Raw genomic sequence first — 24059 nt, 5'->3', positions numbered from 1 at the left:
ATTAATGACCAACTAAGAGCAGCCTTGGATAGTTTCATTAAATGTAACTTGAGATGGATTTTCCATGATGACTATTATTTTATGATGCATGTGCATCAATTGTCTGCGCTATTATCACTAAGTATGACTGACAAGTTAATAGATACATTTATTTTTATCTATGATGATGTATGAACTGAAATTCAATTTTTCTGAGTGATACTGTTTTCATGGTTCTTAGGTTCAATGCTGAATTTCCTTTATTTCTGTTGTGGCTTGACTTTCTCAACCTCAACCTCTGTCAGTGTTTTGTACACTGCGGAAAACAAATGCAGAGTCAATTTGGGGAACACAAGGTCTATAATTTCTGTGCTGAAAGACAAGTGACTGCCACACTGCAAGGCTAATTTCCCCATGAACAAATATCATGAATAAACTCACAGGAGATGTGGTTATTTTTTCCATTTGTTTTTTTGTTTGTTATTTGTCATCATGTTGGGTTGGCAAGTAGCCTAGTGGGTAGAGTGTTGGGCCAGTAACCAAAAGGTTGCAGGATCAAATCCCCGAGCTGACAAGGTAAAAACCTATCATTCTGAACAAGGCAATTAACCCACTGTTCCCCGGTAGGCCGTCATTGTAAATAAAAATGTGTTCTTAACTGACTTGCCTCATTACTTTTTGAGGAAAACTATTGATGAAAATTGAGCAGGGAAATTGAAAGGAGAGCGTAATTTACATTTGATTCATTCAATAACACAAGCATACAGTATGCACTTATTTATAACATTAAATGTGTATGGCAGTAAAGAGCATTTTCAAACTGCAGGTCCAATGTGTAGATTATTTTAAATGTTAAATCATTTTGCGTGTTCGCAAATACTTGTCAGTTTAGTTCAATGATAAAATACCCCCAATAGACGCTACTTGCCTCCCTTAGATTTATCAGGGTTTCTCTCTTCTGTGAATCATAGCTCCACATAACTTCTGGATACATGTTGGCACTTATCAATCAGGGATCAATGAATTTGATTGCAGAGAGGAGCACTGTGCTAAAAGTGCTATCAATTGCCTGGAGGTCCGGACCTCTTGCCAGTCCTCGTTAGTGTTGCCTGCAACCCTGCTCCTCAATCCTTCCTGCTGATGTGGGTGCTGGGTGATATTAAATGATGACAATCCTAAGTGCTTTAAGTTAAACATATTGATCAAAAGTGTGGGGAGCCATTTGCCCAGTTGTCTGGATGAGCACAGCAGGACAACATTTCAGGAGAAGTAGAGGCAGCTTCTATCTAGCTGGCACATTGAGCATTATCCCATACTATTAGTATTGTTGCACTATGCATCCTCTCCATTGATCTCAAAGAGATCCTAAAGAGCCTGATGGTATATAATGGGCATCCAGCCCATCATATTTCCCATATTTCCCACCCTTTGCTTTCACCTTCTCCCAAGGGCCATCGGCTGAGGGTATTCGATCAGTATCAGCAGTCAACCTGCTTATGGCCTGTGCATTGTTGTGCATAGTTACCAGCCAAGGCTTGCCTCACCCCTCACCTAACCCCTGTAATACATCCCATAACCACCCTCACCTCCCCCCTCCCTGCTGCCCACATGGCCTGGTGTGAGGTTTGACTCCCGAATCAGTGACCTTGGCCAGAGAAGGCTGGAGAGGCCGAACGACTCGGCTAGCGGACATGGCTGCTCAGTTGGAGGTTTGAGGGGTGAAGCGGAGTCGTTTCTCTGAGGTAAAATGCTGACTGCACTTTCTAGTGAACAAGTTGATCAAATGAATACATGCAGCTATTATTATTATGTTATTTCACAGTTTGAATCTCTTGGGTGTTCTCAAATTCTCCTCTTGATCACATACCAGATCATTTCCTTCAACTCAGATATTCAGTTGTTCTGTTTATCTTCCAATAATGAGTGTCACCGAGCTCTACTAGACCGTTATTGATTGCCTATCAGTCACATGGAGCTAACTCTCCCTCTTCAAGAAACTTTGAGTATTCAATTTGAGCAATTGATACTTTGGAAATTAACTTTGACCCAGGGGTGTGCCTATGGCTTAAACATAATCACATCACAGGCGAAGATCCTCACCTGTGTTTGCATCAGTAGTTAGTGTTGGCTGGAAAGCACTCAATCGCCAATTGTTGACTGGACTTTTGTTGGAATGTGAATGACCCCTTATTGATTGGAAACAAAATGTTTTTAATGTTGTAGATGAGATTTTTGGATCGCTCACTAATGTCAAGATGGAGGCCCGTTTTCAATCTATTTTCAACTCAGGTCCTAAATTGAAAATCTTTACGGACATAATTAAGGCTGATCTGAAAAGAACAATGAAACTTTTCATCATTTACTCCCTCTCTAGCCCTGACAATGATGTTCAAATAACTAAAGACTTTCACATAAGACTACTAAGAAGAAAGGTAATGCATATTAAATAGACACAAATAGATTTTGTATTTAATCTAAAAAGACAAATGTGTACATAAATTCTATATTCACCTGTGGTAAATGTGTACATACATTAAAGGGTGTATTCACCTGTGGTAAATGATTATTCTAAATATATAAAAAGGCTAATTCGGTAAATAGCATAATATGTGCCATACACATGTCTTTAAATCTGGAGTCAAACATCATTTTGTTGTCTTTCTTATTGTCATGTACTGTCATGTTGTGTCTTGTCTCTGTCCTTTCCCTTCACCCTGTCTCCCTCTGCTGGTCGTTGTTAGGTTACCTTTTCTCCCCCTCTTTCCCCCAGCTGTGCCTTGTCTCCTCCTAACCACCTCGTCACCCCTTTTCCCACCTGTTCCCTTTTTCCCTCTGATTAGGTCCCTATATCTCTCTCTGTTTCTGCTCCTGTCCTTGTCGGATTCTTGTTTGTTGTGTTTCATGCCTGAGCCAGACTATCGTCATGTTTGCTGTAACCTTGTCCTGTCCTGTCGGAATCTGCCGGTCTATCTGAGCCTACCTATGTTTGGTTATTAAAGAAGCTTGTTTAAGTTAGTTCGCTTTTGGGTCCTCATTCACTCACCGTAACAGAAGAATCCGACCAAGAATGGACCCAGCGACTTCGGATCCTCTCCACTCAGCCGTCGAGATCCAGGGAGCGATGCTAGGCAGACACGAGCAGGAATTGTCTGCTGCTCGACATGCCGTTGAGACCCTGGCCACCCAAGTCTCCAACCTCACAGAACAGGTTCACCATCTCCGCCTCGATCCACCGGCCACTTCCAGGGCTTTCGAATCTCCGGAGCCCAGAATCAATAACCCGCCGTGTTACTCTGGGGAGCCCACTGAATGCCGCTCGTTCCTCACCCAGTGTGATATTGTGTTTTCTCTCCAGCCCAACACTTACGCCAGGAGCACTGCTCGTGTCGCCTACGTCATATCTCTCCTTACTGGACGGGCTCGTGAGTGGGGCACGGCAATCTGGGAGGCAAGGGCTGAGTGTACTAACCAGTATCAGGACTTTAAGGAGGAGATGATACGGGTTTTTGATCGATCTGTTTTTGGGGAGGAGGCTTCCAGGGCCCTGTCTTCCCTATGTCAAGGCAATCGATCCATAACTGACTACTCTATTGAGTTTCGCACTCTTGCTGCCTCCAGTGGCTGGAACGAGCCGGCCTTGCTCGCTCGTCTTCTGGAGGGTCTCCGCGCAGAGGTAAAGGATGAGATTCTCTCCCGGGAGGTTCCTTCCAGCGTGGATTCCTTGATTGAACTCGCTATTCGCATTGAGCGACGGGTTGATCTTCGTCACCGAGCTCGTGGAAAGGAGCTCGCGCTCTCCGTTGCCCCCCTCTCCGCATCACTACCATCTTCCTCTGCCGGCTCGGGAGCTGAGCCTATGCAGCTGGGAGGTATCCGCATCTCGACTAAGGAGAGGGAACGGAGAATCACCAACCGCCTCTGTCTCTATTGCGGTTCTGCTGGTCATTTTGTCACTTCATGTCCAGTAAAAGCCAGAGCTCATCAGTAAGCGGAGGGCTACTGGTGAGCGCTACTACTCCTGTCTCTCCTTCAAGATCCTGCACTACCTTGTCGGTCCATCTACGCTGGACCGGTTCGTCAGCTTCCTGCAGTGCCTTAATAGACTCTGGGGCGGAGGGCTGTTTTATGGACGAGACCTGGGCTCGGGAACATGACATTCCTCTCAGACAGTTAAGGGAGTCCACGGCCTTGTTCGCCCTGGATGGTAGTCCTCTCCCCAGGATTCAGCGTGAGACGCTACCTTTAACCCTCACTGTTTCTGGTAATCATAGTGAAACCATTTCTTTTTTAATTTTTCGTTCACCTTTTACACCTGTTGTTTTGGGCCATCCCTGGCTAGTTTGTCATAATCCTTCCATTAATTGGTCTAGTAATTCTATCCTCTCCTGGAACGTCTCTTGTCATGTGAAATGTTTAATGTCTGCTATCCCTCCTGTTTCCTCTGTCTCTTCTTCACAGGAGGAGCCTGGTGATTTGACAGGGGTGCCGGAGGAATATCACGATCTGCGCACGGTGTTCAGTCGGTCCAGGGCCACCTCTCTTCCTCCACACCGGTCGTATGATTGTAGTATTGATCTCCTTCCGGGAACCACCCCCCCCCGGGGTAGACTATACTCTCTGTCGGCTCCCGAACGTAAGGCTCTCGAAGATTATTTGTCTGTAGCTCTTGACGCGGGTACCATAGTCCCCTCCTCCTCTCCCGCCGGAGCGGGGTTTTTTTTTGTCAAGAAGAAGGACGGGTCTCTGCGCCCCTGCATAGATTATCGAGGGCTGAATGACATAACAGTGAAGAATCGTTATCCGCTTCCTCTTATGTCTTCAGCCTTCGAGATCCTGCAGGGAGCCAGGTTTTTCACTAAGTTGGACCTTCGTAACGCTTACCATCTCGTGCGCATCAGGGAGGGGGACGAGTGGAAGACGGCGTTTAACACTCCGTTAGGGCACTTTGAATACCGGGTTCTTCCTTTCGGCCTCGCTAACGCTCCAGCTGTCTTTCAGGCATTAGTCAATGATGTCCTGAGAGACATGCTGAACATCTTTGTTTTCGTTTACCTTGACGATATCCTGATTTTTTCACCGTCACTCCAGATTCATGTTCAGCACGTTCGACGTGTCCTCCAGCGCCTTTTAGAGAATTGTCTTTTTGTGAAGGCTGAGAAGTGCACTTTTCATGCCTCCTCCGTCACATTTCTCGGTTCTGTTATTTCCGCTGAAGGCATTAAGATGGATCCCGCTAAGGTCCAAGCTGTCATTGATTGGCCCGTCCCTAAGTCACGCGTCGAGCTGCAGCGCTTTCTCGGCTTCGCGAACTTCTATCGTCGTTTCATCCGTAATTTCGGTCAGGTGGCAGCTCCTCTCACAGCCCTTACTTCTGTCAAGACGTGCTTTAAGTGGTCCGTTTCCGCCCAGGGAGCTTTTGATCTCCTCAAGAATCGTTTTACATCCGCTCCTATCCTTGTTACACCTGACGTCTCTAGACAGTTCGTTGTCGAGGTTGACGCGTCAGAGGTGGGCGTGGGAGCCATTCTTTCTCAGCGCTCCCTCTCTGACGACAAGGTCCACCCATGCGCGTATTTTTCTCATCGCCTGTCGCCGTCGGAACGTAACTATGATGTGGGTAACCGCGAACTGCTCGCCATCCGGTTAGCCCTAGGCGAATGGCGACAGTGGTTGGAGGGGGCGACCGTTCCTTTTGTCGTTTGGACTGACCATAGGAACCTTGAGTACATCCGTTCTGCCAAACGACTTAATGCGCGTCAGGCGCGTTGGGCGCTGTTTTTCGCTCGTTTCGAGTTCGTGATTTCTTATCGTCCGGGCTCTAAGAACACCAAGCCTGATGCTTTGTCTCGTCTCTTCAGTTCTTCAGTAGCCTCCACTGACCCCGAGGGGATTCTCCCTGAGGGGCGTGTTGTCGGGTTGACTGTCTGGGGAATTGAGAGGCAGGTAAAGCAAGCGCTCACTCACACTCCGTCGCCGCGCGCTTGTCCTAGGAACCTTCTTTTCGTTCCCGTTCCTACTCGTCTGGCCGTTCTTCAGTGGGCTCACTCTGCCAAGTTAGCCGGCCACCCTGGCGTTCGGGGTACGCTTGCTTCCATTCGCCAGCGTTTTTGGTGGCCCACCCGGGAGCATGACACGCGTCGTTTCGTGGCTGCTTGTTCGGTCTGCGCGCAGACTAAGTCCGGTAACTCTCCTCCTGCCGGCCGTCTCAGGCCGCTTCCTATTCCCTCTCGACCGTGGTCTCACATCGCCTTAGATTTTGTCACCGGACTGCCTTCGTCAGCGGGGAAGACTGTTATTCTTACGGTTGTCGATAGGTTCTCTAAGGCGGCTCATTTCATTCCCCTTGCTAAGCTTCCTTCTGCTAAAGAGACGGCACAAATCATCATCGAGAATGTTTTCAGAATTCATGGCCTTCCGTCAGACGTCGTTTCGGACAGAGGTCCGCAATTCACGTCTCAATTTTGGAGGGAGTTTTGCCGTTTGATTGGGGCTTCCGTCAGTCTCTCTTCCGGCTTTCACCCCCAGTCTAACGGTCAAGCAGAACGGGCCAATCAGACTATTGGTCGCATCTTACGCAGTCTTTCTTTTCGCAACCCTGCGTCTTGGTCAGAACAGCTCCCCTGGGCAGAATACGCCCACAACTCGCTTCCTTCGTCTGCGACCGGGCTATCTCCTTTTCAGAGTAGCCTCGGGTACCAGCCTCCGCTGTTCTCATCTCAGTTCGCCGAGTCCAGCGTCCCCTCCGCTCAGGCTTTTGTCCAACGTTGCGAGCGCACCTGGAAGAGGGTCAGGTCTGCACTTTGCCGTTATAGGACGCAGACTGTGAGGGCTGCTAATAAGCGTAGAACTAAGAGTCCTAGATATTGTCGCGGTCAGAGAGTTTGGCTCTCCACTCAGAACCTTCCCCTTAAGACGGCTTCTCGCAAGTTGACCCCGCGGTTCATTGGTCCGTTCCGTATTTCTCGGGTCATTAATCCTGTCGCAGTTCGACTTCTTCTTCCGCGATACCTTCGTCGCGTCCACCCGGTCTTCCATGTCTCCTGCATCAAGCCCGTCCTTCGCGCCCCCGCTCGTCTTCCCCCCCCCCCCCCCATCCTTGTCGAGGGCGCACCCATCTACAGGGTCCGTAGAATTTTGGACATGCGTCCTCGGGGCCGTGGTCACCAGTACCTCGTAGATTGGGAGGGGTACGGTCCTGAGGAGAGGAGTTGGGTTCCCTCTCGGGACGTGCTGGACCGTGCGCTGATCGAGGATTTCCTCCGTTGCCGCCAGGTTTCCTCCTCGAGTGCGCCAGGAGGCGCTCGGTGAGTGGGGGGGTACTGTCATGTACTGTCATGTTGTGTCTTGTCTCTGTCCTTTCCCTTCACCCTGTCTCCCTCTGCTGGTCGTTGTTAGGTTACCTTTTCTCCCCCTCTTTCCCCCAGCTGTGCCTTGTCTCCTCCTAACCACCTCGTCACCCCTTTTCCCACCTGTTCCCTTTTTCCCTCTGATTAGGTCCCTATATCTCTCTCTGTTTCTGCTCCTGTCCTTGTCGGATTCTTGTTTGTTGTGTTTCATGCCTGAGCCAGACTATCGTCATGTTTGCTGTAACCTTGTCCTGTCCTGTCGGAATCTGCCGGTCTATCTGAGCCTACCTATGTTTGGTTATTAAAGAAGCTTGTTTAAGTTAGTTCGCTTTTGGGTCCTCATTCACTCACCGTAACACTTATGGCCTGTGCCATAAGGAAGTATTTAAGAAAATTCTCACTGGAGAATAAACTGGATGAGCTCCGTTCGAGACTATTCTATCAACGGGACATTAAAAACTGCATTATAAACCAGGTAGTTTGGATACAGGATGCTGATTGGCTAAAACAGCATTTAGCCTTGTGTATGTTAGACCGTATACCATGACTATGATGTTTAGCCTTTTCACCTTGATATCTTTGTGCCTTTTTACCTCGATAAAATGGCTAGATCAACAATAGTTTGTCATGCCGATGTAGGAAAGAAGCGTTTAGATTAACTTGAGAGAAAGCGAAACGAAAAGAACATTGTGAAATAAACAAAGTGGGCACCGACCTGCTTCACTGACTTGTGTGAAAAAAATAGGGATACATTGTGAGTTTGGGAATACTATAAAAACAGAGCTGAAAGACATTCTACGGGACTTTTATGGTTCAGTGAGAAACATGAATGGTGAAGAATATAGGATTTAGCAGCTACGCTGGACTCAGAGCTAGTTGGAACCGACATATCAACGACCCCTATCTCAGTTTGGCATGGAGTATACAGAAAGATACTGAATTCACAAAGAGTAATGTGTTTGTCAGCGTAATTAAAAAGTTGATTAAAGTGGGGCCCAACAAAGCTGCCCACCAGTGAACAGATATATATATGGTATATAACTGTTAAGTAGCTAGCTAAATCATTCTAATGTACCCTAACAATTTAACCAGTAGCTATGTAGGCCTAACTATTAGCTAATGTTATTTTGTCTAATATGTTTCAAGTACACAAAAAAGCAGATTGTCATGAACATGCTCGCAACAATTTTGACAAAGATCTGCGAAATAGCTGGCATGTCGCAGATTTACACTTATCACTGTCTCTGAACCACCATGATCCAGAAACTCTCAGATGCCGGACTAGAGGCACAATAAATAATATATGTCTGTGGACACAGATTAGAAACGTCTCTTCAAAGTTACTGCAGGCCAAATCTGGAAGCGAGGAAGCGGTGCAGCAATATTCTCTCTGACAACACGGCAGCAGCTCTCCCAGCAAAAAGAATGAACACCTCCCTCTGCAAGAATATTCTGGATTTGCTGATGGGCTGCAAAATTTGACATGGGACCTCAAATCCTCCACAAGTTATACAGCTGCACCATCGAAAGCATCCTGAGTGGTTGCATTACCACTTGGTATGGCAACTGCAAGGCACTACATTGTGTAGTGCGTACAGCCAAGTGCATCACTGGGGCCGAGCTTCCAGGACCTCTATACCAGGCGGTGTCAGAGGAAGGCCCTAAAAATTGTCAATGACTCCAGCCTCCCAAGTCATAGACTGTTCTCTCTGCTACCACATGGCAAGCTGTACCAGAGTGCCAAATCTGGGACCAAAATACTCCTTAACAGATTCTACCCCAAGCCAAAAGACTGCTGAACAGTTAATCAAATGGCTGCCAGGACTATTTCCTTTTAATTGTTTTATTATAATTTTTTGCCCTGACTCTCTTGCACAGTCTTGATTAACTCTACACTGACACTCCATCACACACAAAACACACATGCATATTGATACCACACAAACGCACGCACGCACGCACACACGCACGCACACACGCACACACACACGCACACACACACACACACACACACACACACACACACTTCTGCTACTCTCTGTTTATTATCTATGCCCAGTCATTTTACCGTTACGTGAGCAAGTCGTTTAAACAGAAGGGGGAACTAACAAAGAGTCACAGACAACAACCAAAATAAAACGGGTGGGGTTTTAGGTGGGGTTCTGAAAAGACACTCATGGGGGTGTCCACTGAAAGTTGACTAGCAACAACTACTGGAACCTAAAAAACACCCACCATGAGTGCCCACGAAATTTGCCCAAGAATAGGCAAACAAAAGATAAACCCACACCAAACTTAAAGACGGGAAGCCAACCAAAAAGGTGGAGCAAAACAAAATCAGGGAACTCAGATAAAGGCTTGTTTGTCAAGAAAACAAAATCAGGAGCACCAACTAAAAGTGTTGACCTTCCGCATCTATCAAGACAACTGGAGCACCTGGGCCAGCACAGATGACACAGCTTCCCACAAATGAAATGGTAACCAGCACAGGTGTAACACAAGTGAACTAACGAGGAGACACCAATCGGTGCACCCTACGTACTAACGAGCTATACGTGCTAAAGTCCAACCTCAAACCATAAATGGAAAAACCAAAGCCTTTAACAACCTCTACCTACATGTAAATATTACCTTACTTACCTCGACTAACCCTTACCCCTGCACATCGAATCGGTACCGGTACCCCTTTTATATAGCCTCGTTATTGTTATTTTACAGTGTTACTACTTTTCCTTTAGTTTATTTAGCACATTTTTCGTAGTTTCGCTTTTCAAAGGTTATTGGTTAAAGACTCGTAAGTAAGCATAAGTAAGTAAGATCTACCCTTGTTGTATTTGGCGTATGTGACAAATAAAATGTTATTAGATGTTCACTCCACGATTCCTTTCATCAAAGGACCCATTTGAAAACACACCATCGACAACGTATTTCTGCTGACGATGCTGTGTCATTGTTGCATTCCTAGTTCACTCATCTCCACGGTCTCCATTTTATACTTGGAATTAATAATTCAGCGTCAATCTATATGGGTTACTTTAATATGAGGTTATCTCTTACTTCATGAAGCAATTACTATATTGTCCGTGTTCTCACCATGGAAGATGTGGCCCTCTCAGCTCGTAAAGAAGAATTTTTCTTATGCATAATACATCAGGTGCAAGAAAGAAAAGGCCCCCTACACGGAGCACAATTTAACCATGACTGTACGTCAGAGATGTATCTGTGCATGAGCTGCAGGTCAGCTCTATAGATGTCCCTGCTTGGTAGGTTCAAATACACTTCCTCCTCCCCACTCTTCTCTGGCTTCCCCAAAGGCCTTTTAAGGTCAGGAAAAGTATTCCCAATCAAGCTACCAATTTCTATAAGATTAGGCTCTGTAGGGTACAGACAGTGCCTTCAGAAAGTATTCATACCCTTTGACTTATTCCACATTTTGTTGTGTTACAGCCTGAATTCAAATTTGATTAAAATTTTTTTACACACAATAACCCATAATGACAAAGTGTAAACATGTTTTTAGATAATTTTTTTAAATTTATTGAAAATGAAATACAAAATTATTCAATCTACATACAGTACCAGTCAAAAGTTTGGACATACCTACTCATTCCATTTAATTATTTTTTATTATTTTCTACATTGTAGAATAATAGTGAAGATATCAAAACTATGAAATAACACATATGGAATCATGTAGTAACCAAAAAAGTGTTAAACAAATCAACAGATTTTCCAACATTCTTGACGGAGTTCCCACATATGCTGAGCACTTGTTGGCTGCTTTTCCTTCACTCTGCGGTTCAACTCATCCCAAACCATCTCAATTGGGTTAAGTTCGGGTGATTGTGGAGGCCAGGTCATCTGATGCAGCACTCCATCATTCTCCTTCTTGGTCAAATAACCCTTACACAGCTTGGTGTTGTGTTGGGCCATTGTCCAGTTGAAAAACAAATGATAGTCCCACTAAGCGCAAACCATGGCGTATCGCTGCAGAATTCTGTGGTAGCCATGCTGGTTAAGTGTGCCTTGAATTCTGAATAAATCGCTGACAGCGTCACCAGCAAACCACCGCTACACTTTCACACCTCCTCCTCCATGCTACACGTTGGGAGGCACACATGCAGAGATCATCCGTTCACCTACTCTGCTTCTCACAAAGTCACGGTAGTTGGAACCAAAAATCTCACAGATGTACTCATCAGACCAAAGGACAGATTTGGAACCCTGACCTGTTCACCGGACGTGCTACCTGTCCCAGACCCGCTGTTTTCAACTCTCTAGGGACAGCAGGTGGTAGAGATACTCTCAATGATCGGCTATGAAAAGCCAACTGACATTTACTCCTGTTGCAGCCTCGACAACTACTGGGATTATTATTATTTGACCATGTTGGTCATTTATGAACATTTGACCATCTTGGCCATGTTCTGTTATAATCTCCACCCGGCACAGCCAGAAGAGGACTGGCCACCCCTCATAGCCTGGTTCCTCTCTAGGTTTCTTCCTAGGTTTTGGCCTTTCTAGGGAGTTTTTCCTAGCCACCGTGATTCTACACCTGCATTGCTTGCTGTTTGGGGTTTTAGGCTGGGTAACTCAATTTGATTTGATTTGATGATTTCCACCGGTCTAATGTCCATTGCTCGTGTTTCTTGGCCCAAGCAAGTGTCTCTTTCTTGAACTCTGTGAAGCTTTTATTTGGGCTGCAATTTCTGAGGCTGGTAACTCTAATAAACCTATCCTTGCCAGCAGAGGTAACTCTGTGTCTTCCTTTCCTCTGGCAGTCGTCATGAGACATGAGCCAGTTTCATCATTGCGGTTGATGGTTTTGCGACTGCACTTGAAGAAACTTTCAAAGTTGAAATTATCCGGATTGACTGACCTTCATGTTTTAAAGTATTGATTGACTGTCGTTTCTCTTTGCTTATTTGAGCTGTTCTTGCCATAATATGGACTTGGTATTTACCAAATAGGGCTATCTTCTGTATACCATCCATATCTTGTCACAATACAACTGATTAGCTCAACCTTGGTTAGTGCAGTGCGTGCTAACCAAGGTTGCCAGGGGCACGGTGTTTCCTCCGACACATTGGTGCGGCTGGCATCCGGGTTGGATGGCGCTGTGTTAAGAAGTAGTGCGGCTTGGTTGGGTTGTGTATCGGAGGACGCATGACTTTCAACCTTCAATCTCTCCCGAGCCCGTACGGGAGTTGTAGCGATGAGACAAGATAGTAGCTACTGAAACAATTGGATACCACAAAATTGGGGAGAAAAAGGGGTAAACCAATTAACTTTTAACAAAGCACACCTATTAATTGAAATGCATTCCAGGTGACTACCTCATGAAGCTGGTTTAGAGAATGCAAAGGGTGGCTACAAGGCAAAGGGTGGCTGCTTTGAAGAATCTCTTTGAATAATTTTTCATTTCTTTAACACTTGATGTCTTAACTGTTATTCTACAATGTAGTTCTACAAAATAGTAAAAATAAAGAACAACCCTTGAATGAGTAGGTGTGTTCCACCATTTCAACGGGTACTGTAAGTATTCACACCCCTAAGTCAATACTTTGCAGAAGCACCATTGGCAGAGATTACAGCTGTGAGTCTTTCTGAGTAAGACTCTAAGAGCTTTCCATACCTGGATTGTACAATGTTTGCCCATTATTCTTTTCAAAATTCTTTAAGCTCTGTCAAATTAGTTGTTGATCAATGCTAGACAACCATTTTCAGGTCTTGCCATAGATTTTCAAGTAGATTTAAGTCAAAGTGGCCACTCTTGAACATTCACTGTCTTCTTGGTAAGAAAATCCAGTGTAGATTTGGCCTTGTGTTTTAGGTTATTGTCCTGCTGGAAGGTGAATTCATCTCCCAGTGACTGGTGAAAAGTAGGTTGAATCAGGTTTTCCTTTAGGATTTTGTCTCTGCTTAGCTCCATTTAATATATTTTTATATCCTGAAGAACTGCCCAGTCCTTAACGATTACATGCATACCCATATCATGATGCAGCCACCACCATGCTTGAAAATATGGAGAGTGGTACTCAGTAATATGTTGTGTTGGATTTGCCCCAAACATAACACTTTGTATTCAGGACCAAAATGAATTGCTTTGACATATTTTTTTCTAGCATTACTTTAGTGCCTTGTTGCAAACAGGATGCATGTTTTGAGAATTGTTTTATTCTGTACAGGCTTCCTTCTTTTCACTCTATCAATTAGGGTAATATTGTGAAGTAATTACAATGTCGTTCATCCATCCTCAGTTTTCTCCTATCACAGCCATTAAACTATTTTGTAGTCCCCATTTGCGTCATGGAAAAATCCCTGAGCGGTTTCTTTCCTTTCCGGCAACTGAGTTAGGAAGGACGCCTGTATCTTTGTAATGACTGTGTGTAATCAAATAAATCAAATCAAATGTTATTGTCACATACAAATGGTTAGCAGATGTTAATGTGTGTAGCGAAATGCTTGTGCTTCTAGTTCCGACCATGCACTAATATCTAACAAGTAATCTAACAATTTCACAATAACTACCTTATACACACAAGTGGAAAGGAATGAATAAGAATGTGTACATATAAATATATGGATGAGCGATGGCCGTGTGACATAGGCAAGATGCAGTAGATGGCATAGACAACAGTATATACATATGAGATGAGTAATGTAGGGTAGGTAAACATTATATAAAGTGGCATTGTTTAAAGTGACTAGTGATACAATTATTACATCCAATTTTGTATTATTAATGTGGCTAGAGATTTGAGTCAGTATGTTGGCAGCAGCCACTCTATGGTTGTTTAACAGTCTGATGGCCCTGAGATAGAAGCTGTTTTTCAGTCTCTCGGTCCCAGCTTTGATGCACTTGTACTGACCTCGCCTTCTGGATGATAGTGGGGTGAACAGGCAGTGGCTCGGGTGGTTGTTGTCCTTGATTATCTTTTTGGCCTTCCTGTGACATCGGGTGGTGTCGGTGTCCTGGAGAGCAGGTAGCTTGCCACTGGTGATGTGTTGTGCAGACCTCACTACCCTCTGGAGAGTCTTATGGTTGTGGGCAGAGCAGTTGCCGTACCAGGTGGTGATATAGCCTGACAGAATGCTCTTGATTGTGCATCTGTAAAAGTTCCTGAAGAGTCACTGTTACGCCTTCTTCACCACACTGTCTGTATGGGTGGACCATTTCAGTTTGTCTGTGAAGTGTACGTCGAGGAACTTAAAACTTTCCACTTTCTCTACTACTGTCCTGTCAATGTGGATAGGGGGGTGCTCCCTCTGCTGTTTCCTGAAATCCACGATCATCTGTTTTGTTGACGTTGAGTGTGAGGTTATGTTCCTGACACCACACTCCGAGGGCCCTCACCTCCTACCTGTAGGCCATCTTGTCGTTGTTGGTAATAAAGCCTACCGCTTGTAGTGTCATCTGCAAACTTGATGATTGAGTTGTACTCACATTGGCAGCGGTGAAGGAGAGCCCACAGGTTTGGTAGCGGGCCATGTCAGTGGTACAGTATTGTCCTCAAAGCAAGCAAAGAAGTTGTTTAATTTGTCTGGGAGCAAGACGTCTGTGTCCCCGACGGTGGTGGTTTTCTTTTTGTAATTCGTGATTGACTGTAGACCCTGCCACATACGTCTCATGTCTGAGCCATTGTATTGTGACTCAACTTTGTCTCTATACTGACGCTTAGCTTTTTTTGATTGCCTTGTGGAGGGAATAGCTCCACAGTTTGTCTTCAGTCATGTTTCCGGCTGCCTTGCCATGATTAAAAGCAGTGGTTCTTGCTTTCAGTTTTGCGCGAATGCTGCCATCAATCCACGGTTTCTGGTTGGGGAAGGTTTTAATAGTCACTGTGGGTACAACATCATCGATGCACTTGCTAATTAACTCGCTCACCGAATCAGCGCATTCATCAATGTTGTTGTCTGAGGCTATCCAGAACATATCCCAGTCCACGTGATCGAAGCAATCTTGAAGCGTGGAATCTGATTGGTCAGACCAACGTTGAACAGACCCGAGCACGGGCGTTTCCTGTTTTAGTTTCTGTCTTGTGGCTGGGAGCAACAAAATGGAGATGTGGTCAGATTTGCCGAAAGAAGGGCGAGGGAGGGCTTTGTATGCTACGCGGATGTTAGAGTAGCAATGATCTAGAATGTTGCCAGCCCGGTTAGCGCATTCGATATGCTGATAAAATTGACATAGTTTACATAGAGTCCAATGAAGTTCTTTCAGGGTGGTCAAGGTGTCTGCTTGGGGGGGGATTTACACTGCTGTGATTATAATCGAATTAAGATTTCCTGGGGTAACAATGTGATAAATTGTACTTAAATAAACAAAATACTGCATAGTTCCTAAGAACGCGAGGCGACCATCTCTGTCGGCGCAATAGTATTATTTGGATGGTGTAATGATACACCATCCAAATTATAACTAATAACTTCACCATGCATAAAGGGATATATCCACTGTCTGCTTTTTTTTTTACCCATCGACAAATAGGTGCCCTTCTTTGTGAGGCATTGGAAATCCTTCCTGGTTGATGTTGAATCTATTTTTGAAATTCACTGTTCGACTGAAGGAACTTACATATATATCATTGTATGTGTGGAGTACAGAGATGGGGTAGTCATTCAAAAATCATGTCAAACACTATTATTGCACACAGAGTTATTCCATACAACTTATTATCTGACTTGTTAAGCACATTTTTACTCCTGAACCTATTTAGGCTTGCCACAACAAAGGGGTTGAATACTTATTGACTCAAGACATTTCAGCTTTTCATTTTGTATTCATTTGTAAAAATGTAAAAAAACACAATTCCACTTTGACTTTATGGGGTACTGTGTGTTATAAAAATCAGTTATAAAAATCGAAATGTTATGAATGTTAAATTCAGGCTATAACACAACAAAATGTGGAAAAAGTAAAGGGGTGTGAATACCTTTTGAAGGCACTGTACATATAAAGATTGTATATTTTATGTTTTGTTTACACAGCCACCATAAGAACCTAAATCGGATTTTCTTTCTACGGTATATCCAGTTTTACAAGTGACCCATCAGATTTGCGCATTCACACTGATGTAGCCTCTGAAGAAGCACACAGATGGAATGCTTATTTCCTGTCACTATTCCTTTAAAATAATGGGGTGGATTTCATGGCAACGGCAGGTCATGTTCTACAAGAAAAACTGATATGTACATCTAAACAGAGGTTGCATAAAGAGGATCAAGTTTGTATCAGTATTCAGATCCACTTTGGCTGCGCTTCACCAGGCAGTCAAATTCATATGTTTATTTCACCAATTGGTATTTTGACCAATCAGATCTTGCCAAAAGAGCAATTAATGGAACAAAAATATCAGAATTGGGCTGCCTGTGTAAACGCAGTCATTTGGAGGCAGTGTAAATCTAAAGTCAAAAGATCAGATTCCATGTGTTTCTTTGCTTTTTACACATTAGTGAAAAGATCAGATAGGTATCAGAAATGCTAATAATTGGCAAAATATCTGAAATGGGCTGCCTCTGTAAACGCAGCCATACACTCTGTGTAGTGTTCAAATATGGACTTCAAAGCCAGTTCCACTGCTTAAAAAAAAAAAATCCCCTCTTATCAGGGACTGATTTAGAATTGGATACCAGGTGGGTGCAATTAATTATCAAGTAGAACAGAAAACCAGCAGTTTCTGGACCTCGTATGATTTGAATACCCCTGCTCTATATAGTGCTCTATAGTGCCCTATTCTGACCAGAGCCCTATGTGACAGCCCTATGTAACTCTTGTCAAACATGGATCAAACATGCATAGTGCATTAAGGAGAATAGGGTAATTTGAGATATGTCCTTACAGACACAGCTTTAGCCTATGTGGTCTGCTGTCTGCAAGAGCTGGGTTGATGTACATATGGAGCCATGAACATGGAGCCATCTCTGTTTGTGTTTGCAGTGCATGTCAAAGCAGGGACCTGTGAAGTGATCGCCGCCCACCGCTGCTGCAACAAGAACAAGATTGAGGAGAGATCCCAGACGGTCAAATGTTCCTGCTTCCCCGGACAGGTTGCCGGGACAACAAGAGCGGCTCCATCTTGTGTGGACGGTACGGTCATTCTTTATTTATATATATACAGTTGAAGTCGGAAGTTTACATACACCTTAGCCAAATACATTTAAACTCAGTTTTTCACAATTCCTGACAATTAATTTTAAAAAAATCCCTGTCTTAGGTCAGTTAGGATCGCAACTTTATTTTATGAATGTGAAATTTCAGAATAATTGTAGAGAGAATGATTTATTTCAGCTTTTATTACTTCCGTCACATTCACAGTGGGTCAGAAGTTTACATACACTCAATTAGTATTTGGTAGCATTGCCATTAAATTGTTTAACTTGCGTCAAATGTTTCAGGTAGCCTTCCACAAGATTCCCACAATAAGTTGGGTGAATTTTGGCCCATTCCTCCTGACATAACTGGTGTAACTGAGTCAGGTTTGTAGGCTTCCATGCTCACACACACCTTCTCAGTTCTGCCCATGCATTTTCTATGGGATTGAGGTCAGGGCTTTGTGATGGCCACTCCAATACCTTGACTTTGTGTCCTTAAGCCATTTTGCCATAACTTTGTAAGTATGCTTGGGGTCATTGTCCATTTGGAAAACCCATTTGCGACCAAGCTTTAACTTCCTGACTGATGTCTTGAGATGTTGCTTCAATAAATCCACATAATTTTCCGTCCTCATGATGCCATCTATTTTATGAAGTGCACCAGTCCCTCCAGCAGCAAAGCAACCCCACAACATGATGCTGCCATGAAGCACCTCCATGCTTCACGTTTGGGATGGTGTTCTTCGGCTTGCAAGCATTTTCCTCCAAACATAACGATGGTCATTATGGCCAAACAGTTATATTTTTGTTTCATCAGACCAGAGGACACTTCTCCAAAAAGTACGATCTTTATCCCCATCTGCAGTTGCAATCCGTAGCCTGACTTTTTAATGGCGTTTTTGGAGCAGTGGCTTCCTCCTTGCTGAGCGGCCTTTCAGGTTATGTCAATATAGGACTCGTTTTACTGTGGATATATACTTTTGTACCTGTTTCCTCCAGCATCTTCACAAGGTCCTTTGCTGTTGTACTGCGATTGATTTGCACTCTCTAGGAGACATAACGCGTCTCCTTCCTGAGCAGTATGACGGTTGCATGGTCCCATGGTGTTTATACTTGCGTACTATTGTTTATACAGATGAATGTTGTACCTTCAGGCATTTGGAAATTGCTCCCAAGTATGAACCAGACTTGTGGAGGTCTACAATTTTTTTTCTGGGGTCTTGGCTGATTTCTTTTGATTTTCCCATTATGTCAAGCTAAGATGCACTGAGTTTGAAGGTATGCCTTGAAATACATCCACAGGTACACCTCCAATTGACTCAAATGATGTCAATTAGCCTATCAGCTTCTAAAGCCATGACATCATTTTCTGGAATTTTCAAAGCTGTTTAAAGGCACAGTCAACTTAGTGTATGTAAACTTCTGACCTAATGGAATTGTGATACAGTGAATTATAAGTGAAATAATCTGTCAGTAAACATTTGTTGGAAAATGTACTTGTGTCATGCACAAAGTAGATGTCCTAACCGACTTGTCAAAACTATAGTTTGTTAACTAGAAATTTGTGGAGGGGTTGAAAAGAAAGTTTGAATGACTCCAACCTAAGTGTATGTAAACTTCCGACTTCAACTGTATATATTTTTATTGACAGGACAGTATTAGCAACACAGTAATTGGCAGTACACTGTTCCAAAATCGGTCTTGTATCACACATGTTTTACTCAGAATTAGTGCGGTTTCAAATGATTATCAATCATCAACAATTCAAAATTTGACTTGGGTAAGATATTTTCTTCTACTATTACGTTTAGTCACTAATACATTTTCCTGCATCTACCGATCAATCTAAACAAAATGCTGGAAAATCTAAACAAAATTCTTAAAAACATCCCAATTTAGGTAAATATTGGACAGGGTTATTTTTACGTAGCGTATGCATATCCCAAAGTTGGTAAATTTAGCAATTTGTTATAATATTTACAGAATTGTGTTATATAATGTTATATTAAAATATTAAAGGGAAATTGATATTTGCAGTGTGAAAACTTAACAGGATGAACATTAATAAAATTTACTCTCACGGGTGCAAAAAGAACTCTGGAAGCATCACCCCAAATATGTCAGGCTTTGGATTACCCAAACATGGGTTATTTTAATTATCAGTTGGGTTTGTATTCACTTTCATTCTGGGTTGATCCAGCAGATGGGTATCTTGTTTATAATAGGTTATTTTCAGGAGGCTTGGCCTATTGGAGTCGTGGCTTTCAGGTAGGTATTTTTGGCAACCAGTGAGAGTAAATGTCATTCCTGTTCATCATGTTACATTTGTACACTGAAAACTTAGGTTTCAGGCTGTCTGCTGTCTGTCTATCACTGGAAACAATAAAGCCTGGCGTGCTGATGCGCTTGGTCATTGAAGTATAGTGGGCCAGGTCATTTAATATCATGTCAACAGAGACCCCTGCGACAGGTGAATCGATCCCTATCCTCTGTACTGTAATGGCTCTGACAGTAGCTTCCTCCCACCTTGACACCACTGACTGAAGCTTTAGAAATGTCAAGGGAAACCCTAGCCTCTGCCAGCCTCCTCAGAGGCAGCTGTAGACCTTGGAGGCCTGTTCTGCTCCCACTGTGCCAGTCTGTGTTTTGCCCTCCTGCCACTTTGTTCATCAGCTTAACATTGACCCACACCCTGTAATTCACTCCTGGAAACACACAGCTCAGCCAGTCAGTCAGGCAGCCAGGCAGTCAGCTCGCAGTCATGGAGGATCTCTCTCTACTCTACTGTCAGTCATGGATCAAAAGGCTTCACTCTCACTGACATATTTGTAGAAACAGATGTCTTGTTGTGGGTTCAGTTGTTACAGTAGTCTAGTAGAGGAAGTGTCTTTTCACTGCCTTGTGATGTACACATATTAACTGTTTGCATTCCTCTCTCTTTGCCTCTTGCAGCATCCATAGTTGCACAGAAGTGGTGGTGCCAGATGCATCCATGTATGGATGGGGAGGAGTGTAAAGTGTTGCCTGACCTGAAAGGCTGGAGCTGCAGTACAGGAAACAAAGTAAAGACGACGAAGGTGGGTGCATAATGTAAGAAAATGCATCACATGCGCCGTTATAATACATACATTTTTTTTATTTTCTAAATTTGCAAAAATGTCTATAAACCTCTTTTCGATTTGTCATTATGGGGTGTTGTGTGTAGATTGATGAGGGATTTAATTTTTATTTTTATTTTAATAATAAGGCTGTAACATAACAAAATGTGGAAAAAGTCAAGGGGTCTGAATACTTTCCGAAGGCACTGTATGCACTCATAAGTGTACACGTGTACACATGTGCACTTACACACACACACACACGCACACAGGGCACATGTGCTCACAAACACACACACATAAACACACTAGGGATGTGACACACTTTTTTTTGTTAACGTTTAAACTGCCCCAAAAAAATGTTTTTCAGTTGAAATGATATGAAAAATTCCTAAAATTCCATTTGAATTCACAATGCAGAATATGGTCCTGTTGCGAATGACCGCTAGGGGGCAATGCAGTTCTATCTACCGTAGTCATATAATGAACAAGAATATAAACGCAACATGCAAATATTTCACTAAGTTACAGTTTATATTAGGAAATCAGTCAATTTAAATAAATGAAGACGCCCCTAATCTATGGATTTCACATGACTAGGCAAGGGGAGGGGAGGCCTTCGAGGGCATAGATTAGGGGCTAATTCCCACCCACTGGGGAGCCAGGCCCAGGGTTTTAGCTGATAAGCCCTGGGCCTATGGGACAAGGCACACATGCGTATGTCTATCTGTGGTACCGGTCAGGAATTTGGACACACCTACTAATTGAGGGGTTTTCTTTGTTTTGACTATTTTCTGCATTGTGGAGTGGTGGTGAGGACATCAGAACTGTGGAATGGCACGTGGAGTCATGTAGTAAGCGAGGGAGTGTAGAACAGATCAACAGATTACTCGCTAGCTAACATTACGTGTAGGATCTGTGTAGTAATATTATTCGTATCTCAGAGCCATTTACATTGCTAGTTACAGCCTAATGAATGCTAGCTAGCTAACATCGAACCTAGTTGGTTATCTTTGGCTACCTGCAGATTCATGCAGGGTAGTAACATTATGAGTTGAGAGTATGGTTCATTGCTTAGCTACATGTCTAAACAGAAGATACCACTATGCAAGTAACCATTTTACTGTAGGGTTTACACCTTCTGTATCCTGTGCATGTTACAAATAAAGGTTGATTTTATTTGATATAGTGTGGGTTTATCAGAGATGGTAATTTGAAGAACAACATGGACCAAAGTCAAATTAGGATATAACGTTAGGCCAATGAAAGTGTCCAAGTTAAAAATATTCTCTTGAAGAATGCCCTGCTTTTATTTCGTCACACTCATAGCCATTAGCTATGTTCTCTTATTAGCTCGCCGTTAACTTGTAGTTAATGTTAGCTAGCTAGCTAACAACCTATAAACAAACCTAAACATTACTTAGAAAGTTGATTTTATTTGCCTGGTTTGCTAGATTGACCTATATGAACTTTATTTTTAAACAGATGGGTTTATGGTGTTAAAATACACCAGTTTTCTTTTTTGGACCACCAGTCTGTGTTACTCAACTGTAGTGTATGATGTACCATTTTCTAGCTCTAAGTCTCTCATTTTATCCAATGTAAAAAACACAATTTCAAATTTTGCTACATAATACCGAATCAAGCCAGTCGGTCACATTTTAGAGTGGCCTTTTATTGTCCCCAGCACAAGGTGCACCTGTGTAATGTACATGCTGTTTAATCAGCTTCTTGATATCCCACACCTGTCAGGTGGATGGATTATCTTGGCAAAGGAGAAGTGCTCAGTAAGAGGGGTGTAAACAAATTTGTACACCACATTTTAGAGAAATACGCTTTTTGAGTATATGGAAACGGTCTGGGATTTTTTATTTCAGCACATGAAACATGCGACCAACACTATACATGTTGCGTTGACATTTTTTGTTCAGTGTAGATATGTCATTGGGGAACTGAAGCTGATATCCTCAACCATTGACAATGGCGGCATATCACCTGCAATCATTTCTGTAATCAGCACTGTGATTTCTTTCACTCCGTCCTTTATCGCACTTCTTGCGTATGAAGCTGTCTAATGCGCTTCTGCCAGAAACTGTTTGAGTCTCACGGTGCATCCCTTGTAGATGGTTAAGCGTTGCACCTGCATTACCATTACTGTACCTAAATTCCACCTGGCAAAGTTTATATTTCATCTCTTTCTCATTTAACTTTTCAAAGTATTGCCAAAAAGGACTTCAAATCAAATCAAAGTGTATTTGTCACATGCGCCGAATACAACAGGTGTAGTAGACCTTACCTACAGGCCCTAACCAATAGTGCAAAAAAGGTGTTAGGTGAACAATAGGTAAGTAAATAAATAAAACAACAGTAAAAAGACAGGCTATATACACTAGCGAGGCTACATACAGACACCGTTTAGTCAGGCTGATTGAGGTAGTATGTACAGTGCCTTGCGAAAGTATTCGGCCCCCTTGAACTTTGCGACCTTTCGCCACATTTCAGGCTTCAAACATAAAGATATATAAAAAAAAATTGTGAAGAATCAACAACAAGTGGGACACAATCATGAAGTGGAACGACATTCATCGCTCCAGAGAACGCGTTTCCACTGCTCCAGAGTCCAATCGTGGCGAGCTTTAAACCACTCCAGCCGACGGTTGGCATTGCGCATGGTGATCTTAGGCTTGTGTGTGGCTGCTCGGCAGTGGAAACCCATATCATGAAGCTCCCGATGAAGTTCTTGTGCTGATGTTGGAACTTAGTTTGGAACTTGATAGTGAGTGTTACAACCAAGGACTATTTTTCTGCGTTGTGCACTTCAGCACTCACCGGTCCCATTCTGTAAACTTGTGTGGCCTACCACTTCCTGGCTGAGCCGTTGTTGCTCCTAGACATTTCCTCTTCACAATAACAGCACTTACAGTTGACCAGTGCAGCTCTAACTGACTTGTTGGAAAGGTGGTATCCTATGACGGTACCACGTTGAAAGTCACTGAGCTCTTCAGTAGCTCTTCAGTAAGGCCATTCTACTGCCAATGTTTGTCTATGAAGATTGCATGACTGTGTGCTTGATTGTATACACCTGTCAGCAACGGGTGTGGCTGGAATAGATGAATCCACTAATTTAAAGGGGTGTCCACATACTTTTGTATATATAGTGTACATATGACAGCTTGACAGTAGTCTCTAGTGATGAAGATGAACAATAAGCCTCCTGAAATAGAAAATGCACGTCTAAGGCTAAGACTACTGTATTTCCCAGCTCCGACAGGGGCTGAAAACATGCCCACCTAGGAGCGCCAACACTAAACATCTCTTCCTGCCTGCCTACGGGAGTACAGAAAACTCTTGTGTTTCCTTCTGACCCACTTGCATTTGGCACTTGGATAAGAGAACAGGATTGGGTCGGGGCCTACCCTTGAAAACATTTGAGTAGTCTTGGATGTAACTTCGAGAGAGTCAGCGAGGAAGCAAAACATTGGCAAAAAAGAGAAGATAAACCTCAACAATAAACAAGCTGAGCCATGCAGGTGGATGTTCA

At 43.4% G+C, this 24059-nt stretch overlaps 1 protein-coding gene across 2 annotated transcripts in view; it reads left to right on the top strand.

Annotated features, from left to right (window-relative positions):
• Positions 1-24059, top strand: part of LOC110527764 (chemokine-like protein TAFA-2) — a 192251-nt gene that overhangs the window by 147873 nt on the left and 20319 nt on the right. Inside the window, exons 3-4 of one of the 2 annotated variants that reach the window (XM_021609264.2) lie at positions 17266-17415; positions 20373-20497. In XM_021609264.2, the coding sequence (XP_021464939.1) occupies positions 17266-17415; positions 20373-20497 (275 nt within the window). Of the gene's footprint in view, positions 1-17265; positions 17416-20372; positions 20511-24059 lie in introns of both variants that reach the window. The other variant, XM_021609265.2, reaches the window with a different exon arrangement.

Source organism: Oncorhynchus mykiss, chromosome 7 (genome assembly GCF_013265735.2).
Source record: "Oncorhynchus mykiss isolate Arlee chromosome 7, USDA_OmykA_1.1, whole genome shotgun sequence".
Classification (NCBI taxonomy): domain Eukaryota; kingdom Metazoa; phylum Chordata; class Actinopteri; order Salmoniformes; family Salmonidae; genus Oncorhynchus; species Oncorhynchus mykiss.
The sequence above is the reverse complement of the archived record's forward strand: the minus strand, read 5'-3'. Positions and strand labels throughout refer to the sequence as shown.